This window comes from Arabidopsis lyrata (assembly GCF_000004255.2).
Source record: "Arabidopsis lyrata subsp. lyrata unplaced genomic scaffold ARALYscaffold_7, whole genome shotgun sequence".
NCBI classification, from domain to species: Eukaryota; Viridiplantae; Streptophyta; class Magnoliopsida; order Brassicales; family Brassicaceae; genus Arabidopsis; species Arabidopsis lyrata.
In genome coordinates this window covers 2,071,512-2,095,700 of record NW_003302549.1, presented here as the reverse complement: position 1 = coordinate 2,095,700, position 24,189 = coordinate 2,071,512, and the positions used below count along the sequence as shown (strand labels likewise).

The 24,189-nt window shown below is 35.8% G+C and overlaps 7 protein-coding genes and 1 long non-coding RNA gene across 16 annotated transcripts; 3 read left to right on the top strand and 5 right to left on the bottom strand.

The window, feature by feature from the left end:
- Positions 1-60: 60 nt before the first annotated feature.
- On the bottom strand, positions 61-3,663 carry LOC9305122 (protein MID1-COMPLEMENTING ACTIVITY 1). 5 transcript variants are annotated; one of them, XM_021017392.1, is made up of 9 exons: positions 3,168-3,663; positions 2,469-2,684; positions 1,949-2,376; positions 1,460-1,872; positions 1,177-1,292; positions 975-1,046; positions 760-866; positions 448-541; positions 61-361 (listed from the first exon to the last, which is right to left on the bottom strand). In XM_021017392.1, exons 3-9 carry the CDS (start codon positions 2,357-2,359, stop codon positions 309-311), a joined length of 1,266 nt encoding a protein of 421 aa, XP_020873051.1. In that variant the 5' UTR covers positions 2,360-2,376; positions 2,469-2,684; positions 3,168-3,663; the 3' UTR covers positions 61-308. The 5 variants fall into 5 exon arrangements, with proteins under 5 accessions (XP_020873051.1, XP_020873050.1, XP_020873052.1 ...); XM_021017391.1 differs by having other exon boundaries at positions 3,210-3,663; XM_021017393.1 differs by having other exon boundaries at positions 1,949-2,373; positions 3,210-3,663.
- A 4,531-nt stretch (positions 3,664-8,194) lies between these two features.
- Positions 8,195-10,259, top strand: LOC9305121 (F-box protein At4g35930). 3 transcript variants are annotated; one of them, XM_021017390.1, is made up of 5 exons: positions 8,195-8,407; positions 8,648-9,155; positions 9,261-9,335; positions 9,451-9,560; positions 9,651-10,259. In XM_021017390.1, exons 2-5 carry the CDS (start codon positions 8,706-8,708, stop codon positions 9,922-9,924), a joined length of 909 nt encoding a protein of 302 aa, XP_020873049.1. In that variant the 5' UTR covers positions 8,195-8,407; positions 8,648-8,705; the 3' UTR covers positions 9,925-10,259. The 3 variants fall into 3 exon arrangements, with proteins under 3 accessions (XP_020873049.1, XP_020873048.1, XP_002869050.1); XM_021017389.1 differs by having other exon boundaries at positions 8,640-9,155; XM_002869004.2 differs by having other exon boundaries at positions 8,197-8,407; positions 8,640-9,155; positions 9,654-10,259.
- A 374-nt stretch (positions 10,260-10,633) lies between these two features.
- On the top strand, positions 10,634-12,737 carry LOC9303118 (DNA ligase 1). Of its 2 annotated transcripts, XR_002330377.1 has the most exons (4): positions 10,634-10,996; positions 11,470-11,887; positions 12,006-12,618; positions 12,654-12,737. XR_002330377.1 is itself a non-coding variant. In XM_002869003.2 (3 exons), the coding sequence occupies exons 1-3, from the start codon at positions 10,916-10,918 to the stop codon at positions 12,563-12,565; spliced, it is 1,059 nt and encodes a 352-aa protein (XP_002869049.1). In that variant the 5' UTR covers positions 10,634-10,915; the 3' UTR covers positions 12,566-12,737. The 2 variants fall into 2 exon arrangements, 1 of the variants encoding a protein (XP_002869049.1); XM_002869003.2 differs by having other exon boundaries at positions 12,006-12,737.
- Positions 12,738-12,835: 98 nt separating this feature from the next.
- On the bottom strand, positions 12,836-14,953 carry LOC9305120 (rac-like GTP-binding protein ARAC6). The gene is made up of 7 exons (XM_021017388.1): positions 14,506-14,953; positions 14,303-14,390; positions 14,117-14,226; positions 13,944-14,007; positions 13,346-13,410; positions 13,200-13,265; positions 12,836-13,109 (listed from the first exon to the last, which is right to left on the bottom strand). The coding sequence occupies exons 1-7, from the start codon at positions 14,602-14,604 to the stop codon at positions 13,008-13,010; spliced, it is 594 nt and encodes a 197-aa protein (XP_020873047.1). The 5' UTR covers positions 14,605-14,953; the 3' UTR covers positions 12,836-13,007.
- A 650-nt stretch (positions 14,954-15,603) lies between these two features.
- Positions 15,604-16,837, bottom strand: LOC110226982. Its single transcript, XR_002330867.1, has 3 exons — positions 16,446-16,837; positions 16,180-16,314; positions 15,604-15,843 (listed from the first exon to the last, which is right to left on the bottom strand). It is a non-coding gene; the product is annotated as an uncharacterized LOC110226982 (long non-coding RNA).
- Positions 16,838-17,758: 921 nt separating this feature from the next.
- LOC9303117 (L-ascorbate peroxidase 5, peroxisomal) lies at positions 17,759-19,950 on the top strand. Of its 2 annotated transcripts, XM_002869002.2 has the most exons (9): positions 17,764-18,353; positions 18,437-18,561; positions 18,667-18,716; positions 18,811-18,876; positions 18,959-19,004; positions 19,084-19,166; positions 19,251-19,330; positions 19,418-19,520; positions 19,614-19,950. In XM_002869002.2, exons 1-9 carry the CDS (start codon positions 18,244-18,246, stop codon positions 19,788-19,790), a joined length of 840 nt encoding a protein of 279 aa, XP_002869048.1. In that variant the 5' UTR covers positions 17,764-18,243; the 3' UTR covers positions 19,791-19,950. The 2 variants fall into 2 exon arrangements, with proteins under 2 accessions (XP_020875263.1, XP_002869048.1); XM_021019604.1 differs by having other exon boundaries at positions 17,759-18,353; positions 18,437-18,716.
- A 195-nt stretch (positions 19,951-20,145) lies between these two features.
- On the bottom strand, positions 20,146-21,218 carry LOC110226829. Its single transcript, XM_021019605.1, has 3 exons — positions 21,054-21,218; positions 20,633-20,746; positions 20,146-20,539 (listed from the first exon to the last, which is right to left on the bottom strand). Exons 1-3 carry the CDS (start codon positions 21,069-21,071, stop codon positions 20,405-20,407), a joined length of 267 nt encoding a protein of 88 aa, XP_020875264.1. The 5' UTR covers positions 21,072-21,218; the 3' UTR covers positions 20,146-20,404.
- Positions 21,219-21,580: 362 nt separating this feature from the next.
- LOC9305119 (senescence/dehydration-associated protein At4g35985, chloroplastic) lies at positions 21,581-23,659 on the bottom strand. The gene is made up of 4 exons (XM_021019647.1): positions 22,533-23,659; positions 22,288-22,454; positions 22,105-22,189; positions 21,581-22,009 (listed from the first exon to the last, which is right to left on the bottom strand). The coding sequence occupies exons 1-4, from the start codon at positions 23,423-23,425 to the stop codon at positions 21,814-21,816; spliced, it is 1,341 nt and encodes a 446-aa protein (XP_020875306.1). The 5' UTR covers positions 23,426-23,659; the 3' UTR covers positions 21,581-21,813.
- Between the last annotated feature and the right edge of the window lie 530 nt (positions 23,660-24,189).

Here is a 24,189-nt window from a genome sequence, read left to right as displayed (position 1 = left end):
TCACCCACCAGCAAATCGTATATGTTCTCCTTCACTCATAAAAAAAAAATTTACTACTAATTTGACCCAAAACACAAGTTTGGTTAAATTGGCCATCACGATTCATGTGATAAGAAGTAGTTAGTCTATAGTCTATGTGATACACACCACAAATTGCTGAAATTTCGATGAGAATCCCAAATTAATTTACATACGACTCCAAAATTAAAACAAAGATATTAAGTGAGTAGTAAGAAGAAGAATCTCCTGTCATATCCAGAGTTACAACATATCGTTGTTTATGTTCACCTTTTGTGTAATAGAAGATTTCAATGTTCCATGAACTGCGATGAAGGTGGACTTATTTTCGTCTTCTCCGTACCTGCAAGGGTACCAAGAGGCGATCATTGTTCGTGCTACACGATTTAAAATCAAATATTGTTAAGATTATCGGTATGTAATTAATACCATAAGCCCCACGAATCTCTACTTCTCTCAGTTCTTGGACAAGAGCACAGCAACAACACATCAAATGAGATAGAAAATCGTCAATGAACCCTCCCTGTGATATCATAAAACATTAAGCCTTCAATCCAACTCTACATAGCGTGACTGACATAAACATAGCCATTTCAATCTCAACCATTCAATATCATACCATGATAGTTACTACTGAAATTTTCACGGACAAATGATAGCAATTTTCTCGTAAACATATAGATGTTTGGGATCAAATGTGATTAATGATAAGGGTTCAAGGGAGTGGATCAGAGAATGTACCGTGATGTTCAATGTCTTCCGGAGTTTCCTCCTTACGCAACAAGTATAGCAGCAACACGAAAGTATCAAAGAATACGCCATTAGCTCATTACATGCTTCAGCCGAAGCTGGGAGAGCGAAACAAAAAAAAAGAAAACAGATGACTTGTTAGTTTTCACATGTATTAACTAAAAACTGAAAAATAAAAAGTCACGATATTCGATATATCTCCTTACAGATGTGCCTGTTAGATGCTGCAGTGGCAATCTTTGCCAAAGTACCACACGGGAAAAAGAATGTCTTCAAGCCTGCGGTTCCATCATTGTATCATTTACAACTTTGCAGATAACAAGGAAGTATGGAATGTGAAACGCTAATCATCTATATAATAGAGAAAACAAAGTGGAATCACACTGGAAACAAGAAGTGGGGACTTACAAAGAGAAGGTTCCGAGCAACAAGCTAGTAAGTCGGTATGCCATTCTTCATGGTGTTGTGCCTGTGATGCTCTTCGTGAAAGCAGATCATGCCCAGATGAAACATTAGAAGTGGATCTGCATGGAACAATTGATGTTATAGAAACATTGTACCAAATCTTAGCCTTCAAACATGAAAACAGACCTGAAAAGCATTACAGTCACAGCAAAGAAATGGAGATTATACTTGCTTGACTTAAAAGGAAATTTGGATTTTTTAAGCAGAACAAACATGAGATTCTAACCTCGAAGCTGTACGACTACTGCTTTTCTTGGGAGAGTCTTCGTCATACGAATATTCTGTCTTCATGCTTGAGCTACGCTCAGACTTTTTCGAAGCTTTCTTTGTCAGCTCCTTCTCAGAGTCAGGTTCAACAGCAGCAGCAGCTTGTGTAACACCAATTAAACGCTGAATGACTTCACACTGAGCCACATTATAATGCTCCTGCGAACGCTGAAGTTCGAGCTGCAGTTTCTCGTTTTCTGTTTTGAGAGCTTCGCAGAAACGCAAGTTAGGGTATGAGCAAGAGAGAGTCTTCTTCAGCACTGATGCTGCTTCTCTGGTGGATTCTTGTTTCAAAATAACATCTTGCACATGTCTATCCTCTTCATCCAGAGTGTACTCACGCTGATCACGGTCAATATACTCAAACCTCTCCTGTAAGACAATCCATATTTCAACATACAAGAAGGTCAAAAAAAACTTCTTAGATCATAATTCAGGTGAAAATTACCCGAATGCGAGCGTTATCCACCAAAGTGATGAGAGGTATGATCTTAAGAAAACGATCAATCTCATCCTGATGTTTCCTGAACTGGTAAACAATGTTCCAACCCATAGCCAACAAGTAAAGATAGCTCCGGTCCCTACAGCTATTGACCAGAAGGTAAGACCTCCTCAAAGCATCCTCGAGCCCTTCGAGAGGCTCTCGAGTCTCTGGATACTTCTTCATCTCAGAGATCTTCAGCTGCTCAAGCAAATTCCCAATGAGTTTGAGATGTTGAGCGAATTGGCGACAATTCTTCTTGTGCATCCAAGCAGTATTGGCAGCTTTAACAATGAGCCCAATCAACTTGACGGCATCTAAACCAGTGAGCTGCGCCACTGACGCAATCTCCCCAAGACCATCCCATGAATGTGACATTTTCTTCTTCAATTCTTCTACACAAAGCGATCAACAATGGGAAAGGTCCAAAGCTCAAAATTTTTAAGATCCAAAACTTGGAATTATCGAGATTGTTGGGAAATTTAACCTTGACAGAGCTGATGTTTATGGAAATTGACGGAATGAGAGAGTTGGATCCAAAGTTCTACAAGGCCGGCATTGTTGACAGAGATCGAGTAGGAGTCAAGTTTCCGACGCTAAATCAGAGGTAACCACCGAGAGATTCAGATATTCCGGTTGAGAAATCGCATTATATTGAGGGAGTGAAGCGAAACTTGACTAAAAGAGGGAGCAGTTTCTTCGACTGAGACAACAAAAGCAACAAAGAAAAAGTCCATAAGATACCAATCAAAGAGATTCTCCAGGTCTCTAGGCTTTTCTACGTCAAAGATCTTCAAAACCAAAAAGAATTAAAAAAACTAAAATCCCTAAAGAAGATTTCTCTTTGAAGACTTGAAGCTGACGAAAGCGAAAGAGTAAAAATCCAAAGACCAGAAAGTAAAAGAAGGAAAACTATGAACAGTTACAACCTCCGACGATTGAATAATTCGCCGGCGACAAACTCCTCCGCGGAGAGTCAAGTCAAATGGAAAAATCACAGAAAACTTTTAAATAAATTAAAAAAAAAAAATGAAGAGAGAGGAGGAAACAATATTGGAAAGCTCACATGATGGCATTGAAGAAGGCAACAGATATACTTTTTCTCTTCACGGATTTCTATAAACTAAAAATTACCAAAATAAAAAGAAAATGCTAGAATATTTGATTTGAAGAAGAAGAACACTACTTGAAGTCTGGGAATTAAGTTTGCAGGAAAATGCAAAACCACCTGGAGATTTGTTCGAGAGAAGATTATCTCTGCAGCGTGAAGAGAAGAGAGTTAAATCCAGAGGCAGAGATGACGAGTCATATTGAGAAGACGGTTTGTTTTTGTCGATTTATGTATTTCTCTCATTTGCTTTCCTCCTCCCACACCTTCACTTGCCACTCGTCGGAGCTCAAGAGCACCCCATCCTGCTTTTTTTCCCTTGTATTTTACCCATAGACCCTGCAAAACTCTCTCTATTTACCAATTTGCCCCCGGTGACTTTTCTGTTTTTATTTATTTACCATAATAAAGTTTCATAATTCCTAGCTACTACTAGTAGTTAATGTGGTTTGTTACACGTTGGTGGGTATACGCGACATTGCTAAATAAATAACCTTTGTGTAAGAGTAGGACTAATGATACCTTAATAAGCTCTTAGAGTTTGAGATTATTATAAAAAGCCCTTGAAATTATCACTTTCCGGTTAAGTATTGTCTTACCAAAAAAAAAAAAAAAAAAAATGTGACCTTTTGTTGTCTTTTTTTGGTTGTCGGCATAAAATGACTTCGTCTGAAACGAATAATGTAATTCTTCGTTGTAATATAAGGCACAACGACGTCAAATATTGTTATTTGTTTTAAGTTGTGTATGTATATATGAACAATTCCAATGGCTACAATCTAAATTTTATGTATCCTTGTGACCACTGAGAAATTTGAAACTTCTGATATGAATAACTAGCAGGTGGCGTTAGTAATTTTAAGAGTAAAGCTAAGTTAGCTTGATATGTCATATATACTTGTAATTAGACTACAATTGTGCTATATTAATGATTCCATGTTAAGATAAGACGGATTATGAAGAGAGCATAGTTGGATATGTTGCATGTTTAAATAATTACAGAGAGAAAAAAATGAGATGTGATCGCTTGAACTTGATTTGTCTTTGAATTGCAGTGACTATAATGATAATGGTTAGAAGATAAGTCGTAGTCCATCAAAAAATATTTCAACTTTAGGCCCTTTTTCGGTTGAAATTGATTTGTCTTTGAATTGCAGTTATGGTGTAATTATGCCTTTTTATTGCATGTACTTTAGTTTAATTAACTTCACACCCATATTGATCTTGCTGCACGTGGATTACCATGATTGTTTTTTTGCACAGCTGGCGAAACGGACGGTAAACTAATAGTCTAATACTATTGGGTATATCTTTTATAGAAAGATATAGAATTTCTTTCACACTGATAATTAGGTTTTGAGACCAAAAATAACAATAGAAAACAAACAAATAAGAAAGATATTTGTGTTCGAAATTTTAGAACTACATCGACAAGAAACCCTCAAAAATATTACTACTTATCTTAACATTCTTGTTTGACACAGAGAAAAACAAAAAAGTTAAGAAATCAAAATGCAGAAAACTCAACTGTATTAACTAATTTTCTAAACATTTTAAGCGATAAACGTAGAAGGATTTTGGCAAGTCTCTCTATACAAAATGCATATGTGGGAAGGGTGGACATTGGTAGTGGTGGTGGTCCTGGTGGACTATGACTGCTACGCCCTCTATGTTTTCGTGAGTGCTTATACACCATGCGTTTTTACTCCATATATGTAACCATTTTTTTTCTTCCAAAAGAATATTACTGATTTTATCATTTAATTAAATATTAGTTTTCGTAAAGTGTTTAATACTATTACAGTTGCTTCATGACGACAATGATCAAAATATTTACTTATACAACCTTGTAAAGGTCCATTTGGTTCTTCTTTTTAACACATACATATTACACACAAAACTGCAAATTAAACTCCGATGCTAATCAAGTCCAAACAATATTTTTTAAAAAAAAAATGTACTGATCTAGTAGTTTGTATTAATAATTTTGCTTTGTATGTATTAGTGAATTGTATACTATATAAAACAATAACATACCAAAAAGTATCAGCAATACATTACACTAAAGAAAGTTGATGTCAACTACCCATTTGTGCTATAGGCCATTTGTTTAGGGCTGTAATGTATTTTAAAAGAGCAAGTAGATATATAAAATAATATATGTTCTTTAAACTTGTTGGAATGTATCATTTGCACGCCCATAAACGGTTTTGGATATATTGATGAATGTGTTTTACTACGCAGCAAACAAACTAAGTTAACTTAACTTTTGTAACTATGACATGTTTCTATAAACTACGCAGCAAATAAACACAGCCTAATTTATAGAAACATGTCATAGTTGTAAAAGTAATAAAGGGAACGTCTTATTATTGGAGGTAAAGAAGATAGACAAACTGTTGTTTTAGTTGTTAGGTGAATTGTCTCCATGTGATTTAGTTGGGAATAATCGTGCTTCTTACTTTATGTTAAAATAAATGTCTCGAAATGTCCTTATCTGTAACAATAAATGGGACAGCTAAATTTTCCATACACATTAAAAAAACAAAATCACTACTAAACATAAGTATTTGTACAATACTTTAACTAATTGTTTTTGGGTTATATAAGTGAAAATGGTCATCGAATGTCTAACACTTTGTCGGAATCGGATTTATAAAAAATAGTTTAACAGAAAAAGTACCTCTCAAAATCTGCATTGCTTCTGACCACAAATAAAATAAATTACTAAACTATAAGCATCAACACACTTTAGGAACAAAGTCTTAAATATATATTTTTCATTTATCAATGCTATTACAAATACTGTATACAGTAGTTGATTAGTTTCCCCTTTTTCAGTCAGCTTTCCAATACAAAATAAAGTTCGACTGATGTAATATACTAATTGTAAATTTAAAATTCACTATTCCGATTAACTTACAAATCAACATATTGTTTATAATTTGATAAAACGACTGTATACATTTTACAAACACATATATAAAATACAATATAACTTCATAAAATAAGCTGTCAAATATATATATATATATATATATATATATAAATAAAAATTCATGTGCTAATCAACTAGCATGTAACATATACTAATCATATCTTAAAAAAATACATTTAACTAGGATATGACCCGCGGTACACCGCGGGTTAATTATTTGATTTTTTTATTTTTATAAATTGATGAATTTATTGTGTATAATATTTTTTGTTGTATACCGCGGGTCACATGCGTTGTATCTAAAATAAAAAATTTTAAGTTGTATTTGTTTTGTTTAGTGTTTAAGATTGTATAATTGTATTTTGATTTGTTATTTATATGATTTCACCTGTGGTATATTGTCTCGTATTAATATTGACCCAAACCCGTCCAACCATATAATCTAAAATGAAATTAAACATCATTTTGTTATTTTTTTAATAACACTTTTATTTAAATGTCATATAATTCGAGTTAATTTGAAAGTTGCTTTCAAATAGTTTCCATGTATATTTTTAAATTAGTGTGTGTTTTTGGACCAACCCGTAAAAACAATTTATAATTGTATCTTAAAATACTAATTAGGATTTCACCCGTGATATACTGTCCCATTTTAGATAATTGTAAAAATTAAAGAAAGATCCGAATGACTCAATTTCGGGTCTGAATAAAATAACGACATGATTAAATGCTCAATTTGTTCTTAAAAATGTTAATATAGATTACACACATATTTTTATTCATCGATTGAGTAATATATGTCCGTTTTAAAAAATTTGAATTGTAACATATGCAGAAAAAAAAAACTAAAATTTACTAACTATTTATATATTTTATAATAATTTAAAATAATATAAATATAAGATCAAATAAAAGTGAAATAAGAATCATATATTTATGTTTAAATTAGGTAGAGAGGTTTTAGGAAATTAGTGCAAATTTGTTATATTAGCATTAAATCATCATATTTGATTTCTTTATCTTTAAAAATCGTGGAGAATATACCATAAATAAAGCGTTTAAATATAGTAATTAGTTGAGAAAGTATATATATATTTTAGATTTTATTAATTATTTTCGTTTTTTAATTTTGCCAAAATTTAAGGAAAGATCCGATTGAAGATTTCCGGGTCAAAATTAAACAAATTTGACCCGATTTGGGTACCCCAAAAACTGCTGCAAAAATGTATAGTAGATATATGCTAGCATATGAATAAATTATACTACCGATTAGGATAACCCGTAAAGTCTAATCCGTATCAATAATTCTAGTTTTGTTTAGTATATTTTTTTCTGTAATGTAATAGCAGCTAATGAGTTCCAGGTGTTTTGATTTCGGTTATTTTTGATTTGTTACAAATGGGACTCATGTTTATACAAATGGGCTAAACTAATTGACTAGTAAGCCCATTTTTTCACACAACTCTGTTATTGCTTTATGGGCCCAAACCGAAATGGACTTTTCCTAGACAACTGTATTCTCGTCGTCTAGCTGTGCGATTGAAGATACCAGACAAAAATACCCCTCACGTGAAGTAAACAACGAGAAAAGGAAAATTAATTACCAACACGAGAAAAAAAGGAAATTCAGATATCGTTTTGTGATTTATCGAAAATCTTTTTGTTATATAGTTTCCCAAATTTTGAATCTATTAACTCAATTAATAATCCAAAAAAAAAAACTCACAAGAAAAGCCACACTCGTAATTAATAAGGCGTGATTTGGGTTAATAGTGTCCTTTTTTATCATTCAATTCAATCATGCTAATTACCCCAACATTGGGCTCGCAACTTAATAGCTCATCTTGTAAATTCCTAACTTACCCTTCATTCCCAAAGCGTGCCCACTTGGATAAAAGGGTAAAAGCGTCATTACAAGAAATGATTAAAGAATAAAGTAAAAAAGAAAAGTCGTAGTACTAAAACATCTTTTAAAATAAAAATAATCAGTCGAATCTATCTGAACGCGCAATCTCCGCCGTAGCTAGTGAAAAATGGTCCCACGTCTCCGATAATCTAGGCTTAACCAATAGTAACGTACCACGTATAGCGATTACTTTGGTAATTGTAGTGTTTAGTGAAATTGTTTTGGCGGGCGTAATTAATAAATTCAAAATCAGAGTCAAAATTAAAAACAAAACCCTAGCGCCTCTTTTTTTGTTCCATTTCTCTCTCTCTCTCTCTCTTGCTCAAATCGATTCCCTCCCTTATCGCCATTTCTCCCTCCATTTTCGCTCTCTCGATTTCGAGCTTCCTCTCTCCGCCTATCGAATCTCTAATTTGAAGCTGATTCTTTCTCGATCTGGATGTTTATCGAAGAAGAAGGTCTCTATTAATTTAGGTAATTCCTTCTCCGTGCTTTTTTTTTCCTTTCCGATTTTTAGGGTTTGAATTTGCTGGAGATTCTCCAACTTCTCTGATTGGGTAATTTTTTTTCGAGTGTAATTGATTGAATCATTGGGCTGAGGTTTAATTTTTCAATTTCTTCATCCATAGTTATCATTTTTGATCTAGCGAGAGCAATAAGGCGATTGCTTTAAGTCTGGATTGATGATTGTTGCTGTTTTCTTTAGTTGTATAGGTACTTAATCTATTGGAAAGTGTTGTAGTAGCTGTAACTGTTAAAGACTAGCATAGATATGGGGAAGGTGTCTCCAAAAGACTTGGATTCTAAAACCTCGGTGAGGAAAAAGAAGTTGAAAGGTTCAGGTAACAAATATTTAAAGCCAGGGGCTTTGGTTCAGCTTTGTTATAGTAAAGCATCGGCTGCTAAGTCATGTAATGATTTGGGGAAGAAGCGAGTACCTGTATTTGATACTAAGCATGCAAGGAACAAGAAAATGGCGGCTGAGCATTTGAATTCTCCCAAAAGCCCTCTAATGTTGTCCCCTGTCAACGTTGTTAAGCGGAGTACTCTGGTGAGGCCAATGAAGTTTGATGATAGTAATAATAGTTGTAAGAAAAGCCCTTTAATGTTATCTCCAATGGGTATTGTTATGCAAAACACTTTGGTGAGGACACCAAAAACTCCACAAGCTGATCCTTGCAATTCAGAATCTCAGCTTGAATCTCTTCCCATGGATTTACTGGTAATTTATTCAGTTACCTTCACTTCACAGGTTCCTTTTTATAGTCATCTGAATGTATGAAGCCTGTGCCTTGATGCTTTATTTTCAACTTTCTGTATTTTACAGGTTAAAATAGTTTGTCATCTGCACCATGACCAGCTGAAGGCAGTTTTCCATGTTTCTCAAAGAATAAGAATGGCTGTATGTTCTCTTCCCTATTTACTTGTTTAGTTTGCATCCATAAAAGCTCTATCTTTTTTGCTTTGCTATTTAACTTCTTGGTCATTAATATCTTTTGAGTTTCCTTTTGAAACAGACCATTCTTGCAAGACAATATCATTTTAATTATACAACGCCAGATCGCTCAAGACAGGAAATGTTGAGTGTCATGACCCCAATGCCAATAAATCGTTGGCCATTCCGTAGGTACATGTTTTGCTTCAATTTTTACTATTTCGAAAAGAGCATCAAACAGCTTGTTTGGCTCTTAACAAAACCTTCATTAATCTAAATTAGCAGAGGAGATGGAAACCCAACAATGGTGTCAAGCCCACATACCCCAAAAGCGCCAAAACATGCACCTCGTCCACCCTTTCGAACCAAACTCGCAGAGATGAAGCAAATCACTGCTGTTCTTTTCCAAGACCAGACACCGTTTCCTTCAAGGTGCATCGTTCCTTCTGTTCTCCAAAGGCCGACTTTGTTCAAACCAATGGCTCCAAAGCACCCTCGAGTGCTCTTCTATGAGGATGAATTATGTCAAGCTGTTGCTCAAAACAACCTTACCTGATTACACTTGCTGCAGTCAGACTCTTCATATCGGTTTCCTCTCTCTGTTGATATTAGGTTTTGTCTTCATTGCATTATTGATCATTGCTCTTGATGATCATCATTTCCTATAGTAAGAAGAAGCATGCAAGTTTTGTAGCAGTGCTAGTTCAGGGTCTTAGATTTACATGGCAATCTCGTAGTATCATTTAAGGTTTTTAAGTTTTTCAGTCTCTGAGTTTGCATAATAAGCTTCTTTGATTTGATCAGTTGAGTCTTGTGTATATTTTTCTGCATATCTTTTGGATCAGTGGGTTTTTTTTATAAATATAATTTGATTGCTTTTGCTTGCTTTCATCTCAATATTGGTTATTAAGTTCTCCAATATACCGTACTAAAATGGTAAAACCGGATATTATAAACCGTCCTAAAATGTTAAAACCGGATATTATAAAATCGATTGAACTGAATTAGAATCGGTTCCGGATTGGTTCGTTAATGAAATAAAATTATATCGAACCAAAAACCGAGTTTTGTAGTATCTCGTAAGGCTTCTGATATAATTGGGCCTATTTACGGTCTTATAGGCCCAAACCTTTTTGCCGAAGATCCATTATTGAAAAGTAATCATATGACGCGTGTGTATCTCTGTTGCCAAACAAGACTTTTGTCCCTTGTAGGGCCAATCCTTTATTTGGCTATAAATAAAGGTGGTATGTCTTCTTAACAAACACTTTTTCTCATCGGAGAGCTTCGAAGGGTTCTGAGATCTCGCGGCTCCTTCGATCTTCTCCGCTCAACTATACCTCTGATCTTCTCCTTATTTCTACTGTAACTTCGTAGATTTGATTTTGGCGCGTTATTAGAAACCCTTAACATCTTTAAACCTACTCGAGGTCTCTCGTGATCGATCTAGGGTTTCGCGAGATCTGAGATTTCGTCTTTTCCGATTCACCTTCACAATCCAATTTTTTTTGTTGCTTGGATTTGTTGTTTGTGTGTAATCTCGTAAGATGTCTCGGTGTTTCCCGTTCCCGCCACCTGGTTATGTACTGAACGGAACCCGCGATGAGGCTGTGATCGTATCGATCAAGGTTTGTTTGAGCATTTAAATCTCTCACATGGCTTGGGTTTTTGGTTTCGGGTTCATGAGATTGCGAATGCTCAGCTTCCTTGTGTTTCCAGTTTTCTGGTATCTGTGTTCTATAGGGTTTATACTAAATTGATGGAAATTTGTTGGCTTGAAAGATGGGAGATTGAATGTTGCGAGAATTTAATTGAAAAAGATGATCTTAAGTTTTACTTAAGTAAAAAAAAAGCACGGATTCGAATCAATGTCCCTATATTATTAATCGGTTCGTTTAAGGTGACAATTTTAATCAAAAGATGCGAGTCAAGTACATTGTTTTACTCTTAACCAAAATGTGTAATTCACTAAATGTGCAAAAACCAAAATGTGTAATTCACTAAATAGTGATGATCTATTCGAGGGCTTGTTTCTGTTTGATTTATTGAATTTGGCAAGTTCTGTGAATTAATCGATGTTCCATTACTTGTGTAAATTCAGGGGGCGCAGGAGAAAGCTAAGAAAGAACAAAGTAGGAAGGAGAGAAAAGATAAGAAGGAGAAGAAGGAGAAGAAGAGGAAGGAGAGGGAAGGAAAGGAAGGTGTAAGCGAAAAGCACAGTCATAAGAGACGGCGTAAAGAAGAAGGTGCCAAAGATGGTCCGAATCAGAAAGTTGATCGTTTTCACAAACTAAAAGAAAGTGAAACCAATTGTTTGGAGAAGAGCAGCCTTACTGTAGAACGTGAGCTGCTTCAGTCGACGTCCCAGAACTCTTGTGATAGCACTCTTAACAGCAATGAGATATTACCGAAGCAGAAGGAGAAGCAGCAGCCTCTCGATGGTAGACATAACAACAACCAGAAGCAGAAGGAGAAACAGCAGCCTCTCGATGTTAGACATAACAACAACAACGACTCTGGTGAGTTTGTTTGTGTTTCTTCCTTTCTGGGGAAGGATCTTGTATTCTTGTTGGGTCTAATTTCCCTTTCAGGACATTGATGACATTCTTTCTTCAAATTGTTGATATGAATTTGAAGAAAGCATCATTCGGATTCGATTGCCTATTCGAAGGCAGAAAGATCCCGAGGTGATGATGACCAATAAGGATCAAGAAAAACCAGGTCCTTCCCGGGGAATAAAGTTTGATTCGTCCCAGCTTGCTACTAGAGAGCCTGTTAATCAACATTCTTGTTCCACTTCTGCACCAGAACATGTCTCAAAGCCACTAGAAGAGAAAAGGAAAGATCCCTTTTTTAGAGGAAAACTCGGTAAAGAGAAGATATCCTCATCCGCTACTCAAGAAACTTATCAACCCCCTAAAAGCCTATGCAATTGCCCTCCATCCATGGTTTTGCAATTCTTGAACGTAGTTGAGAATTGGGTCCCTAACACGATCGAAAGAAGAGTAGACCTCATTAACTCTGAAGATGAAGAATGTTGGTGGTCCAAGAAGAAGCCAAGTAGCCCCACAGAAATATGCAAACAACTTAACAGAAACAGTGAGATCAAGCAAGTAAGCAATTCAATGGGGTGGCCATGTGCTCGCCTTTTACCAGAAGCTGATGTCTACGCCTTACCTTACACAGTCCCGTTCTGATAAATTCAAAGAGCAGGAAGTTTTTAACAAGGAATCTGGTCGAGACATCCATGTTCTGGACCAGACATTTTTTGGTTTAGCCTTAAAATTCCAAGGTTGTATTAGAAGAACACAGTGTTTGTTATTCTTTGCGGTTGGTAACTAATATAGTAATATCAGTATTGCGTCTCAACCTCTCGTGTTCTTACAATAATAGAATGAGAAATCGAAATGGAAATTTCATGTGAGGTGGATCAATAACATCATCATAATTGATAAAACATTTGTAAATGCCTAAACATTAGCTCTCTCGGCTATCAGTTAAAATAGAAGTTGAATTAACCCCACAATTCGTTTTTAAGATACTAAGAGATCACAATGAATACGGAAAACAAGAAAAATGAAAATCCAATACTTCTTAAAACCACCCTGATGACATCTCAGAGAGCTTCCATGAGAGCTATTACAAAATGGAGCAGGCCTTTTGTGCTTTGTTCTTCTTTTTCTTCTGCTTTGGAGGTTGAAGGACCACTCTGATCGCTGCATCAAACACGCCCTTCACGTTCTGCAGAGAAAGTCACAATTGTTTTAATGAAAAAAATTGAAGGATCCAACATTGAAAAATTGATCAATGAGTTGCCTTTTCTTCGTTTACCTCTTGTGATTTTGAACTGCACTCGATGTAAGCAGGCGCTCCAATTAGCTTCTTAAGCTCCTCTCCCTTTCATGCAGAGGGGGCAAATGATTAACGGGTATGGTAAAACTGATAAAATTACACTGAGGAAATAAACGTATTCTTACCTGAGCAGTGGTAATAGGGACAGCACCAGGATGGTCGATGAAGAACTGTTTGTCATCCCGAAGATCTGACATGAACCAATGTTAGAAAATCAAAAAAGCCAGGATCATAGATTCAGATGCAGCAAACGATGGTGAGTGACAACCAAACATTTCACTGAAGATGTTGCAAAATGCCTTTAATAAAAGTATACACTTGTTATACATTAGTAATTTCATTGGAGGATGCTTAAAGGCGTGTGATCCAGGTCACTAAAAGTTTTAAAAAGTCATCAGAAGAAGGTTTGCTTATCACAAGAAGTGCAAGATAGAAGAAGAAACCTGTTGACCAATGAAATTCTCTGAAAACTAGCGTCAGTTTCACCTAATGAATACATGTTGAACATGTACAAATTTGAACCACAAGCAAGAAAATGTGAAGTTATGTCCACTAATGTCATGATATATATATATACATCAGAGCAGCTTAATAAAGTGAAAAAGAAAATGGCTGTGTAGTGTAGGTGCAGATTCTCTCTATATTATTAGTAGGCAATGGGAATCAGACGTATATGTAAGTAAATGCATGAAAGCAAAAGCAAAAGTGAGAGGAACTAGTTACCAAGTTTGGTTCCAACGAGGACAATTGGGACACCAGGAGCATAGTGCTTCAACTCTGGGATCCACTGTAAAAGAAAAGATGAAGCAGCAAAATGATAAGGGGATTTGGAACTCTCTCAAATGTGCAAAAAAGGGCGAAACTGTAGAAGAAGAGCAGGGAGAAACAGACGAGACCTTCTTGGAAACATTCTCATAACTAGCCTTACTAATGAGAGAGAAGGCAAGAATGAAAACATCGGCACCGCGGTAACTCAAAGGTCTTAATCTGTTATAGTCCTCTTGCCCTGTATTATTATCAAAAACATAATGATTTAGACCAAGGAAAGGTCTCCCCAAGGATTGTTATTATCATTGATTTACCTGCAGTATCCCACAATCCAAGATTCACGGTGGCTCCATTAACAACCACATTTGCACTAAAGTTATCGAAAACAGTGGGAACATAATCCTGGAAATATACAACATTTGAGTTTTTTTTTATGGATCCCAATTCATCAATCAGACGAAAAACATGAATCATATAAAAAAATCACACGAATTCAGACAGACAGATATGTGATTACCGTGGGAAAAGTGTTGCTGGTGTAGGAGATCAGCAAACAGGTTTTACCAACAGCTCCATCACCAACGGTGACGCACTTTATGAACCTTGAAGCGCTCATTGCCTCCACCTCTTCTTCTTCTTCACAATTGCCAAAAAAACAAGATAATCAACCTCAGATTTAAACCTGAGGAACCCAGAAACACCCACAATGTGAAGCCAATTCCTCCGAATCTTCCACCATTTATCTTTCAATTAACAACCATCTCAAAACCCTAGATATATGTAAAATGTGGCCCAAAAGGGAAATCAGAAATGTGATGATCAAAACAAGGAAGATGAATGAATAAACAAAAAGGAAGGAACGTGAGGACGATGAATTGGATGCGAGAGAGAGAACAACAACTAGAGAGAGAGAGAGACCAAGTAGAGAAGAAAGTGGTGATGGCCGCAAATAATTGCCATTGAAGCGTTCGTATATCGATTAATCTCCGCCATTCATCCTCCCGATTGTTTTGCTTCCTTTTTACTTTTTTTACTTCTTCTGTTTTCTTTTTTTTTTTTTGTTTTTCTGTTTTTGCAATTAGTGTATTTGCAATATGAAATTTCCGTTTTAGTCAATTTTTTTTTTAAACATAGGTTTGATTCATAGTTTTATTCAAATTGTATTTTAATTTTTCTTCTTCCTCGGCAAATATTTACAAATACTAAAAATTATACGCGTTAAACTAGGCAAAATATCCAAAATTCGATATACGATTTTTGACCGAATTTAAACATGTTTGGACCCAATGCTACAACGGTTCAGATAATTTGGATAGATTTCAAGGATTTGTATTGTTTGTCATAAAGTGACAACTTTTATAGCCTATAGGAGTATACTGTGACCAAAGTTTAACTATCTTATTTGTATGACAAAGTGTGGTAGTAATATCTAAAGTGAACCGGGCCTTGTGGCCTAGTGGCCTTGTGGCCTAGTGGTAAACGTTTGAAGTCTAGAAGTTTTCCTAGTCTTTGGGCCTAGGAAGCCTTTGGGAGACCCGCGGTTATTCAAAAAAAAAAAAAAAAAAAATATCTAAAGTGAAGTCTAGAAGTTTAAAAAAGTTTGCATTCAAATATATAAACGTTTATTTTTCTTTGAAAAAAAAAATTCTGCCAAAAATTGCATAAAGATTGCAATAACTATCATCTCGTCAAACTAAAAAATGTTACTAACAGATATTTTACGAGTATTTGTCAACAAATAATGGTCATATTTTTCTGCGATGCATAAAGAATGAAATCTTTCGTCAAGATAAAATGCCTTACGTGTAGGAAGAAAAATTGTCTCTGCTAATGAACTTATTCGGATCAAAGTAACCTGCGACAAACAAGAAAACGTTAGGAATCTCTAACTCTAACTAAGCAGCATGACATTAGTTTGTCGGAAAAGCTAGCATTCGAAATGTTCAAACTTCAATGTAAAGAGAGTTCGTAACAGATCGCTTATTTGTATAGTCTATGAGAGAATCACAATTTTAACAAACCAGGATTCGTGGAGTTGGAATCAGATTTATCAAAGCATCATTCCAAAATTACACCAAAACGACAAGAAACTATAATATCTCTTTCTCACTATGACTACAGTTCCCAAAATCAAGATGTTTCAGAACATACATGGTTCTTCAAACAAAAAGGAGAAACATCAGATTCTTACCAAACCCAAAAGCAGAGTCTGAAGTATGAAGTCTAAACCGCCTCTCTGTTTTTCTTTCTTTGCATTCGTTGCAATGAAATTTCATGAAAAACCTTCCGTTTCTGGCTATTTGCTCGCAGAGAACCTGCAAGAACACTGGAAAAGGAAAACAGAGGAAGAGATGAATTTAGACAAAGTTAAACAGTGTAATGCGTAAAATTGAAACTGACGATGCTCTAGTAAGAAGAAGAGAACATGAAAGTGTTCGTCGAATAATTCTTACCAACCTTAAAAGCAGAGTTCTACGAGTGACTACGAGAAACCTTGGACGAAATTTGTTGAATGGAATGAAACTTTGCTCTCGATAAACTTTGGACGAAACAACGAGAATAGTAAGTGATAATACAGAAGAAGAAGAAGAAATGACTGTGGTAAGTAAGTGAGTGAGCACGAACCACTTATATAGGCAGCTTCGGATTTCTTCTTTCAATGGCTACTTCTTTAACGTCTATATTTTCTTACCGTTGTAAATTTTGAGTCTCAAATAAGTTACCGTTTGTGAATGAGGTGACAAGTGACTTCACGCCTGGGTGAAAATTACACAACAGCAAAAACTAAAATCATTCATAATAAGCCCAATGGGCCTAGAGAGACCCAACTAAACAACCCTAACCAACACTAAAATTAAGGACACAGTTGGTCACTACTCACTAGTGTATAATTAAGTTATTATCTATACTAGTATAATCGCAACACTTTTTGTGACGGATGTGTAAAAAAGCTTTCGGGTATATCGGATATCCGACCTATTTAAAAAATTCCTTCACAAAAAAATTATTGGGTCGGGTTATATTTAACCCAACTCATACACCGGATATTCCATATTTAATAATTTAGATTTTTAGAAGATTTGATTAAGATTTATAATTATGATTCTTCTATCATAATTTGTTTTTAACTGTTTTGAATCATCATATAATACATAAAATAAAATAAAAAATCAATTTTTTTTCTGCATATACTGTGATTCGAAATTTTTAAAACGGACATATATTATCCAATTGACGAAAATGTGTGTTCAACGTTCTACATCGATTAAAATATTTAGACAATGATTCAGAATCATATCATAAATAAGAACATTAATAAAATAAATGAGTTTTTTGGCGGGATGGGTTTGGCGGGATGGGTTTTGAATCAACAATAATAAAAAAATTAAAATATCATTAATCCGTCGCTTCAATACGGATTTAATCATTATTTTTTTTAATACAATTCACAGGACGGGTTAAGAAATTACGGAACGGGTTATATTTCGGAAATGATTTATATGGCGGACGAATTTGAATCAATATTTATATACCGTTTTAATACGGGTTAAATCTCAGTTTATTAATAATTATCTTGTGGACTCGTGGTATACCGTTACTTAATAACAATTGTAAACTATAATATAAATAAATATGTTATAAGGAGATACAATTTACAAAATATTTTTATACTAACTTTAAAATTAAATCATCCCGCGGTGTACCGCGGGTTAAAATCTAGTTTATTGATATAAAACCTTCACAACGGTCGTCTCTCTCTCAAGGAGCATCACAGCCCTCAATGGTACGGAGTAGGAACCAAAACGCTTGTATTATCTCTTATGGATCAGAATGTCATATCTTGTTCAAAACTGAAAATGTCTAAAACTTATCCTTGATTTTATTTGTTAATACAATAACCAAATCATTTAAATCAAATTGATCTCAACAACCAAGGTAGTTTAGTGTTAGGTAGAACCTTCTTTGGAAATAGTTATGAGTTATGACTCCTGGTTCCAGATCTGGTAGCTACGGGATGGTAATTACAACTTTATAATAAACTATATAGTCGCATAGATGAAAAATTGAATATATGCGAAGATTAGCAAAAGGGTTCTCCCAAAACTATAATTAATACTTTGCTTTCTCCATATGACAAAACATTCTTCTCCTTTAGACTCTTCTTCAATCCTATTTATATATTCATCCTTCTGATTCATTCTTCAATCTTATTCATTGATCTGAGTTATTTTACTTGCTCTTTCAAAGCTTGACAATGGCAGTGAACGTCGATGCAGAGTACCTCAAAGAGATAGAGAAGACTCGTAGAGACCTTCGAGCTCTCATCTCTTCCAGAAACTGTGCTCCCATTATGCTCCGTCTTGCGTAAGATCTTTGCTCTCAGAATCATTCTTCGTCTTTATTTATTGTCTTAATCTTTCCAAATGCAAATTATTGTGTGCATATAGATGGCATGATGCAGGAACCTATGATGCCAAGAAGAAAACCGGAGGTCCCAATGGATCAATCAGGTTCAAGGAAGAGCTAACCCGTCCACACAACAAGGGTTTGGAGAAGGCAGTCGCTTTTTGCAGTGAGTTTATGATCAAACCTTTCCTCCGTTGCTACTACTCTTCAGGACCTGACAATAAACGGTTGCTGTTTCCTTTGATGTCTAAATTTTGGTTTCTAATTTCAGAGGAAGTAAAGGCTAAGCATCCACGAGTCTCTTACGCAGACCTCTATCAGGTAAAAATTGTGTAATAGCATCTCTAAGCCATTAAACTCATAAGAACTTTCTTCCCCCTTGATTTAGCTTGACAAATTTTTGGTTTCATTTCAGCTCGCTGGAGTTGTTGCAGTGGAGGTTACTGGGGGCCCTGCAATCCCATTTACACCAGGCCGTAAGGTAGTTACACTTACCGCTAAAGCGTATGCGTTAAATATTAGTTGCTAAGTAAGTTTACTAATGTTGAGAAATATGGTATCAGGATGCTGATTCCCCGGACGACGGAGAACTTCCAAATCCAAATGAAGGTTACTCACGCAGCTTGTAGCTCCCACAACGGAATTCTATTTCACAAACTGACTCAGCCCTCCTTTTGGATTATTGCAGGTGCCTCACATTTAAGAACTCTCTTCTCTCGTATGGGTCTATCGGATAGAGACATTGTGGCTCTCTCTGGAGGTCACACTTTGGTACTATTACTAACTCTCCTTCAAAATATTCGCCAGTCACTAAACATGCTCCAATACCCAACTTGGTTCCTACTTTGTATATAGGGGCGTGCACATAAGGAGAGGTCAGATTTCGAAGGTCCTTGGACACAAGATCCTCTCAAGTTTGATAACTCATATTTCGTGTAAGCCAACAACAAAATCACAGAGAGTCAAAGCGAGAGAGAGTGAGAGTTCCAAAACTTACATTTTCTGCTGATTGATTTTTTCAGAGAGCTTCTAAAAGGGGAAACTCCTGGATTGCTACAACTGAAAACCGACAAGGCTCTACTTGATGATCTAAAGTTCCACCCTTTTGTTAAGCTGTATGCAAAGGTAGATTAGCTTTCACACGATTATAAGAAACTTTTAGTTTGGATGATTCTCTGGTTTCATCAACACAAAAATGTATTATGATGTGTATGTCAGGACGAGGATATGTTCTTCAAAGCCTATGCAATTTCACACAAGAAACTCTCAGAACTAGGATTTAATCCGCCAAGAAGAATTCCTTCAGCAGTGACGGAGCAGACGCTTGGAATCGCTGTTGCTGCAGCTGTGGTGATCTTTACCATATGCTACGAAGCAAGCAGAAGAGGCAAGTGAGGAGGTTTCACAGATGCGTAAAAGGACAAGAGAAAAATTTTCAAATGTTAATTGAATGTATGCAATAAATAGAAAGATTCATGCAATGTTACCTCCATGCTCCTTTTCAAGCTTCAGTGCTTTGGAATTGTCCCAGAATTATGGATGTTACATAGCAGTATGTGAACTCTCTCGCACATGGTTCTCTCACAAACAGTGACTACTTTTACCAAGTTAAAGAAAGTTTTAACTGAAAAACGAACTGTGTGGATGAGAAGATAAAGTTTCTATAGAAAGAACCAGGAGTATCAATAGCTGATTGGGTTGCAATAACACTCCAACTTTTGACTACTCATAGTGTCCATAACAAACAATCTGACTCAAGAAACCATGTTACTCTATTCAAGAAATGGGAAACATCGAGGTATGTCGGAAGAGATTATACAAGCAGAATATCATTTCGCAGTAGCAGCATAGCATTTATTTTTCAGAACCACACATTAACATTTAAGACTATCATGGGAAAAATCAAAAGTAAAAACTTGATAAGTAGGTTCCTCGGCGACAGACACTTAGCCAGTAATCCACTAGCATTCTATCTTATGAGACCCTGACAAGTCAAGAAAAAACTAGAATCAAAGTGCCCTGAAACTATCCGTTTTATCTAGCCTGGCAGTACCAGAGCTTGATGATTCGCCAACTGGATCAGGAGAAGTTGCAGCTCTAGAAGATTCTCTTCTTTTCAGAGAAGTTGGCAATCCAGAGATCTCCTATAAAAGTAGCTAGAGTCATCAACCTAAAGTGTTCATACTCAAATCACACTAGAAAAATAACTAGACGGCAGAAACAATTCAATAACTTACCTTCATCAAATGCAACCTCATGTCAGTAGGACGAGTCTGGTTACCGATGCAGGCCATTGCAAACTTGGAATAACTAAACAACACATCAGCAGCAGCTTGCTTCTTCTCATCAACCTATAAGAAGATATCATCAGCTAAACTTTTTCAATAATAATTAAACAAGAAACCCCAAAAGTCAAGAACTTTATTAAGAATCAGAAAGAGAGAACTCAGCTAAGAGTAATCATGAATCGTCTTGATCAGAAATGAAGTGATACCATTCACTAATAATCCTAAAGCTCAGATTTTTATAAATTGTTTTTTCCCCATTCCATTAACATTGAAGAAACCATAATCCGCTTGGATCCCTAATAATCTGAATTTCAAAACACAAAAAGAATTCAATAAAAGCCGAAGAATTAGAAAGCAGAAGTCACAACACCTCGTAATCTTCTGTCATGGCGGAGAAGGGTATTCCTCTGTTTGGCGTTGCTGCTCTCCTCTGGTCTTGTGTAGAAGACAGCTACCACAAAGTGACCTACTTTAGCTAATTTGGTCAGAGCTTCGAATTCGAGAAACTCCAAGCTCGCAAGTTCGAAATCTGTTATAGGGGACTATTCAGATATTAATAGGTTTGTTTGATAATTTCTCTTAAATTGTGGGGCTGAAAGTAGAAATACACACTATTTTGATTACCATAAAACGCCGTGTAGTTTATTTTGGGTGCGTAAAAACGACCAAGCTTGTGACATCACACTTAATTACTTGTCCGAACATGTTTTTGATCAAATCGAAGGGTCTTTTTTTTTGGTTTTAGGATTTGATTTTGTTCTTATTAAAAAGATCAATCAGTATACAAATCGATGAATTATTGGAAAGGTTCGTTCAATTTTAAGGTTTAGCATATTGTTGTATATTAAAGAGACTATAAAACACGAAATGCTTTTGATTTGGATTAAACTTGCGAGATATCAGAGAACAAATAATACTCACTTTATATCCTATTTAGCGGTTACCAATCAAACCCATTATCTAAAATTATATCTATGTATGTATAAATCTCATGAATCTTGAAGAAGCAAAACACTTTGCATCAACAACAACACAACAAAACCTAATCTTTTTAAAACCTCTATTGTCTGTTTAATCCTTATTTACCAAGGCAATGAGATTTGATGTACAATCAACACAACATCATTAGCCTACTTAGAACTCTTTTTCCCCTTCTTTTTCTCTTTAGCTGCCGTTTTAATTGCGGTTTTAGCGAGTGATGATGGCTTCATGGCACTCTTGGGGTTAAGAGCTTGTCTGATCTTGAAAACAGTCCACGCTGTTCCAATAGCATGCCCTGCTGCGCTAAGCCCTTCATTTGTCGCCTGTGCTGTCTTTGCTCCATACCTACCAGTTAGTAATATCAAAAGATTAACCATCCGAACAGTAAAAGACTGAAAAACAACCACCAATGTTGTTTTGGCGTAAACACGTTCACTTACTTGTGATCGACGATTTCGGTAGCGACATTGGAAGATGTTTTCATAACGTTCCTTCCCGCTACTTCAACAGCATCACAAACCTTGTCTGTCAAAACAATAAAAGAAAACATCCCAAAATGCATATCAGAAGAAGGAACCTCCAATAACATCATCATCATGAAGAAAAGATCTAAAGCAACTTACTGAATCCATCAAGTGTTGCAAGAACCATTTCTCCAGGAAGAAGACCAAAGAGTTTCTGCCCAGCTTTGCTGTTTATCACTGAACTCGAGAAGAATCCAGAAACTTTAACAACACCAGAGAGCACACCATTAGCCACTTTCTCTGTCATTTTCGTCATCTTCTTCACTCTGTTACATATATAACTCAAAACCTCAATAAATAAATAAAAAACACAAATCTCAAAGATAAGCAAATAAAGATTGTACCTTTTGAGACGTTTCAAAGTTCCAGGACTAACTTGTCTCTCTTTCTCTGCTTTAGACAACTTCTTCTTCATGAAATCATTTCCCCACATGAGCCTATCCATTGTGAGATCACCACACCATAAGATCCCTTTTATCAATTGACCAGAACCCGCAGCGATCAGTTTCGCTGCAACTCCACTGTAATCCTCAACATTCGGAGCCAGAGTCGTCCAATAAGCCGTACATTGCTTCTCCACCATCTTTTTCCTCTTTCCCTTCAGCTCCTCCGGTGAAGTCTCCTTCGCCGCCGTCAAATCCAAAACGTTCTCTTCTTTCTGATTCTCCTCCGCCGTGAAACTGCTGTAGTCCGCTAAGATCTTGTCTAGCTTCTCCAGCAACGGTTCTTGACCTTTGGAAGCGATTGTTAATCCGTAGTTCAACATTTCGTTCTCTGCTTCGTTGATTGAATGATCCGACGACCCGGATTCTTTAACGGGTCGGAGCGAGAAGAAGTAATGAGACTCATCGACTTTAACGGCGGGTTCGTCTTTAGTCAACGGCCATTGGATCTCATCAGCGACGCGCGCGAAAACCGCCACGGTGATATCTCCTTGAACAAGACGGAGAATCTCGAGATCGCCGCAAGCGAGCTCCACGCTGTAGGATTTGTCGATCAGGTGGAGCATCGCACCGTGGATTGTCAGAATCACTTCCTCCGTCGCCATGGGAGGAGCTGAAGCTGAGTCAGAGGCGGTGGGATCCGGGAAGATATTGTTGACAAGATCATTCACATCGATGGACGGATAGAGATTATTATTAGTACAAGAGGAGGAAGAGGAATTAGGGAGAGGAGCAACGGTGGTTGAAGTGTCGACGGTTGGGTAAAGCTTGGGACGAGTTGCAGAGCATTCCATTATCGCCGGGATTTAGGAGGAGGAAGACGAAGGGGAATGGAAGAAGAAGTGTTGGTTATTTATATGAATTTGAAAAAGGTTTGGGGCAGAAATAGAAAAAGTGAAAAGATTAGTGATGGAAGAAAGCGAATCTGTTTTGATTAACTACTAAGTAACCTTGCTGTCGGAGATCAGAAGACGTGGGGGTTGCGTGTTTCAAGAGGAGCTTACTTTGTCTTAACCGGGCCGGTTTAAACTTAACTATTTTAAGGGATTTTCCCGCGTTTATCCTAATATTTAATTCGTTTATATCCAAATATTCTTTTTGGTGAGTGGATATTGTACATTTGTTTATTGTTTTTTGATTTTTTCCACCTTTTTAGTGTCATATTAAACAAGAATACTTCAAGTAATTAAGATGTGTAATTGACTATGATAATGACAATCTGTATTGACTTTTTTTTTGCCTAATGAAACTCTGTTTAATAGTAGAACTTTATCTAAACAATGATTGAAAATTTGTTTTGTTTTTACTATTAGAAAACATAAAAATGCCAAAAAGATTAAAAGGTATAATCAATTATGTTGATGAAAAAATGTTTTCTTAATGTGTAAACACTTGTATTTGTCTACTAGAAAACATAATACTATGTCACATGTTATTTTTCTATTTTGATAGATATATGTTTTAGTATAAATCCAATAGCATCATCTCATTTCACTCTATAAATTACATTTTTTTTTTTGAAAATTAAATCAATGGAGTTTAGAGTAATTTAAACTGT

What these genes read in the sequence shown, in the direction of transcription:
- LOC9305120 (XM_021017388.1), bottom strand. Translation starts at nt 14,604, where the DNA reads ATGAGCGCTTCAAGGTTCATAAAGTGCGTCACCGTTGGTGATGGAGCT. An exon ending in TGGATTGTGGGATACTGCAG is followed by an intron (nt 14,227 to 14,302) that starts GTAAATCAATGA and finishes ATAATAATACAG; the next exon opens with GGCAAGAGGACTATAACAGA. An exon ending in TCCCTATTACCACTGCTCAG is followed by an intron (nt 13,266 to 13,345) that starts GTAAGAATACGT and finishes TCTGCATGAAAG; the next exon opens with GGAGAGGAGCTTAAGAAGCT.
- LOC9305121 (XM_021017390.1), top strand. Translation starts at nt 8,706, where the DNA reads ATGGGGAAGGTGTCTCCAAAAGACTTGGATTCTAAAACCTCGGTGAGG. An exon ending in CTCTTCCCATGGATTTACTG is followed by an intron (nt 9,156 to 9,260) that starts GTAATTTATTCA and finishes TGTATTTTACAG; the next exon opens with GTTAAAATAGTTTGTCATCT. An exon ending in CTCAAAGAATAAGAATGGCT is followed by an intron (nt 9,336 to 9,450) that starts GTATGTTCTCTT and finishes CTTTTGAAACAG; the next exon opens with ACCATTCTTGCAAGACAATA.
- LOC9305122 (XM_021017392.1), bottom strand. Translation starts at nt 2,359, where the DNA reads ATGTCACATTCATGGGATGGTCTTGGGGAGATTGCGTCAGTGGCGCAG. An exon ending in TTGCTCGGAACCTTCTCTTT is followed by an intron (nt 1,047 to 1,176) that starts GTAAGTCCCCAC and finishes ATGGAACCGCAG; the next exon opens with GCTTGAAGACATTCTTTTTC. An exon ending in GGAAGACATTGAACATCACG is followed by an intron (nt 542 to 759) that starts GTACATTCTCTG and finishes ATGATATCACAG; the next exon opens with GGAGGGTTCATTGACGATTT.
- LOC110226829 (XM_021019605.1), bottom strand. An exon ending in TGAGGTTGCATTTGATGAAG is followed by an intron (nt 20,540 to 20,632) that starts GTAAGTTATTGA and finishes CTACTTTTATAG; the next exon opens with GAGATCTCTGGATTGCCAAC.
- LOC9303118 (XM_002869003.2), top strand. Translation starts at nt 10,916, where the DNA reads ATGTCTCGGTGTTTCCCGTTCCCGCCACCTGGTTATGTACTGAACGGA. An exon ending in CTGTGATCGTATCGATCAAG is followed by an intron (nt 10,997 to 11,469) that starts GTTTGTTTGAGC and finishes GTGTAAATTCAG; the next exon opens with GGGGCGCAGGAGAAAGCTAA. An exon ending in TAACAACAACAACGACTCTG is followed by an intron (nt 11,888 to 12,005) that starts GTGAGTTTGTTT and finishes ATGAATTTGAAG; the next exon opens with AAAGCATCATTCGGATTCGA.
- LOC9305119 (XM_021019647.1), bottom strand. Translation starts at nt 23,425, where the DNA reads ATGGAATGCTCTGCAACTCGTCCCAAGCTTTACCCAACCGTCGACACT. An exon ending in TGCAACACTTGATGGATTCA is followed by an intron (nt 22,190 to 22,287) that starts GTAAGTTGCTTT and finishes TTGTTTTGACAG; the next exon opens with ACAAGGTTTGTGATGCTGTT. An exon ending in ACCGAAATCGTCGATCACAA is followed by an intron (nt 22,010 to 22,104) that starts GTAAGTGAACGT and finishes ACTAACTGGTAG; the next exon opens with GTATGGAGCAAAGACAGCAC.
- LOC9303117 (XM_021019604.1), top strand. Translation starts at nt 18,244, where the DNA reads ATGGCAGTGAACGTCGATGCAGAGTACCTCAAAGAGATAGAGAAGACT. An exon ending in CCCATTATGCTCCGTCTTGC is followed by an intron (nt 18,354 to 18,436) that starts GTAAGATCTTTG and finishes GTGTGCATATAG; the next exon opens with ATGGCATGATGCAGGAACCT. An exon ending in TTGTTAAGCTGTATGCAAAG is followed by an intron (nt 19,521 to 19,613) that starts GTAGATTAGCTT and finishes TGTGTATGTCAG; the next exon opens with GACGAGGATATGTTCTTCAA.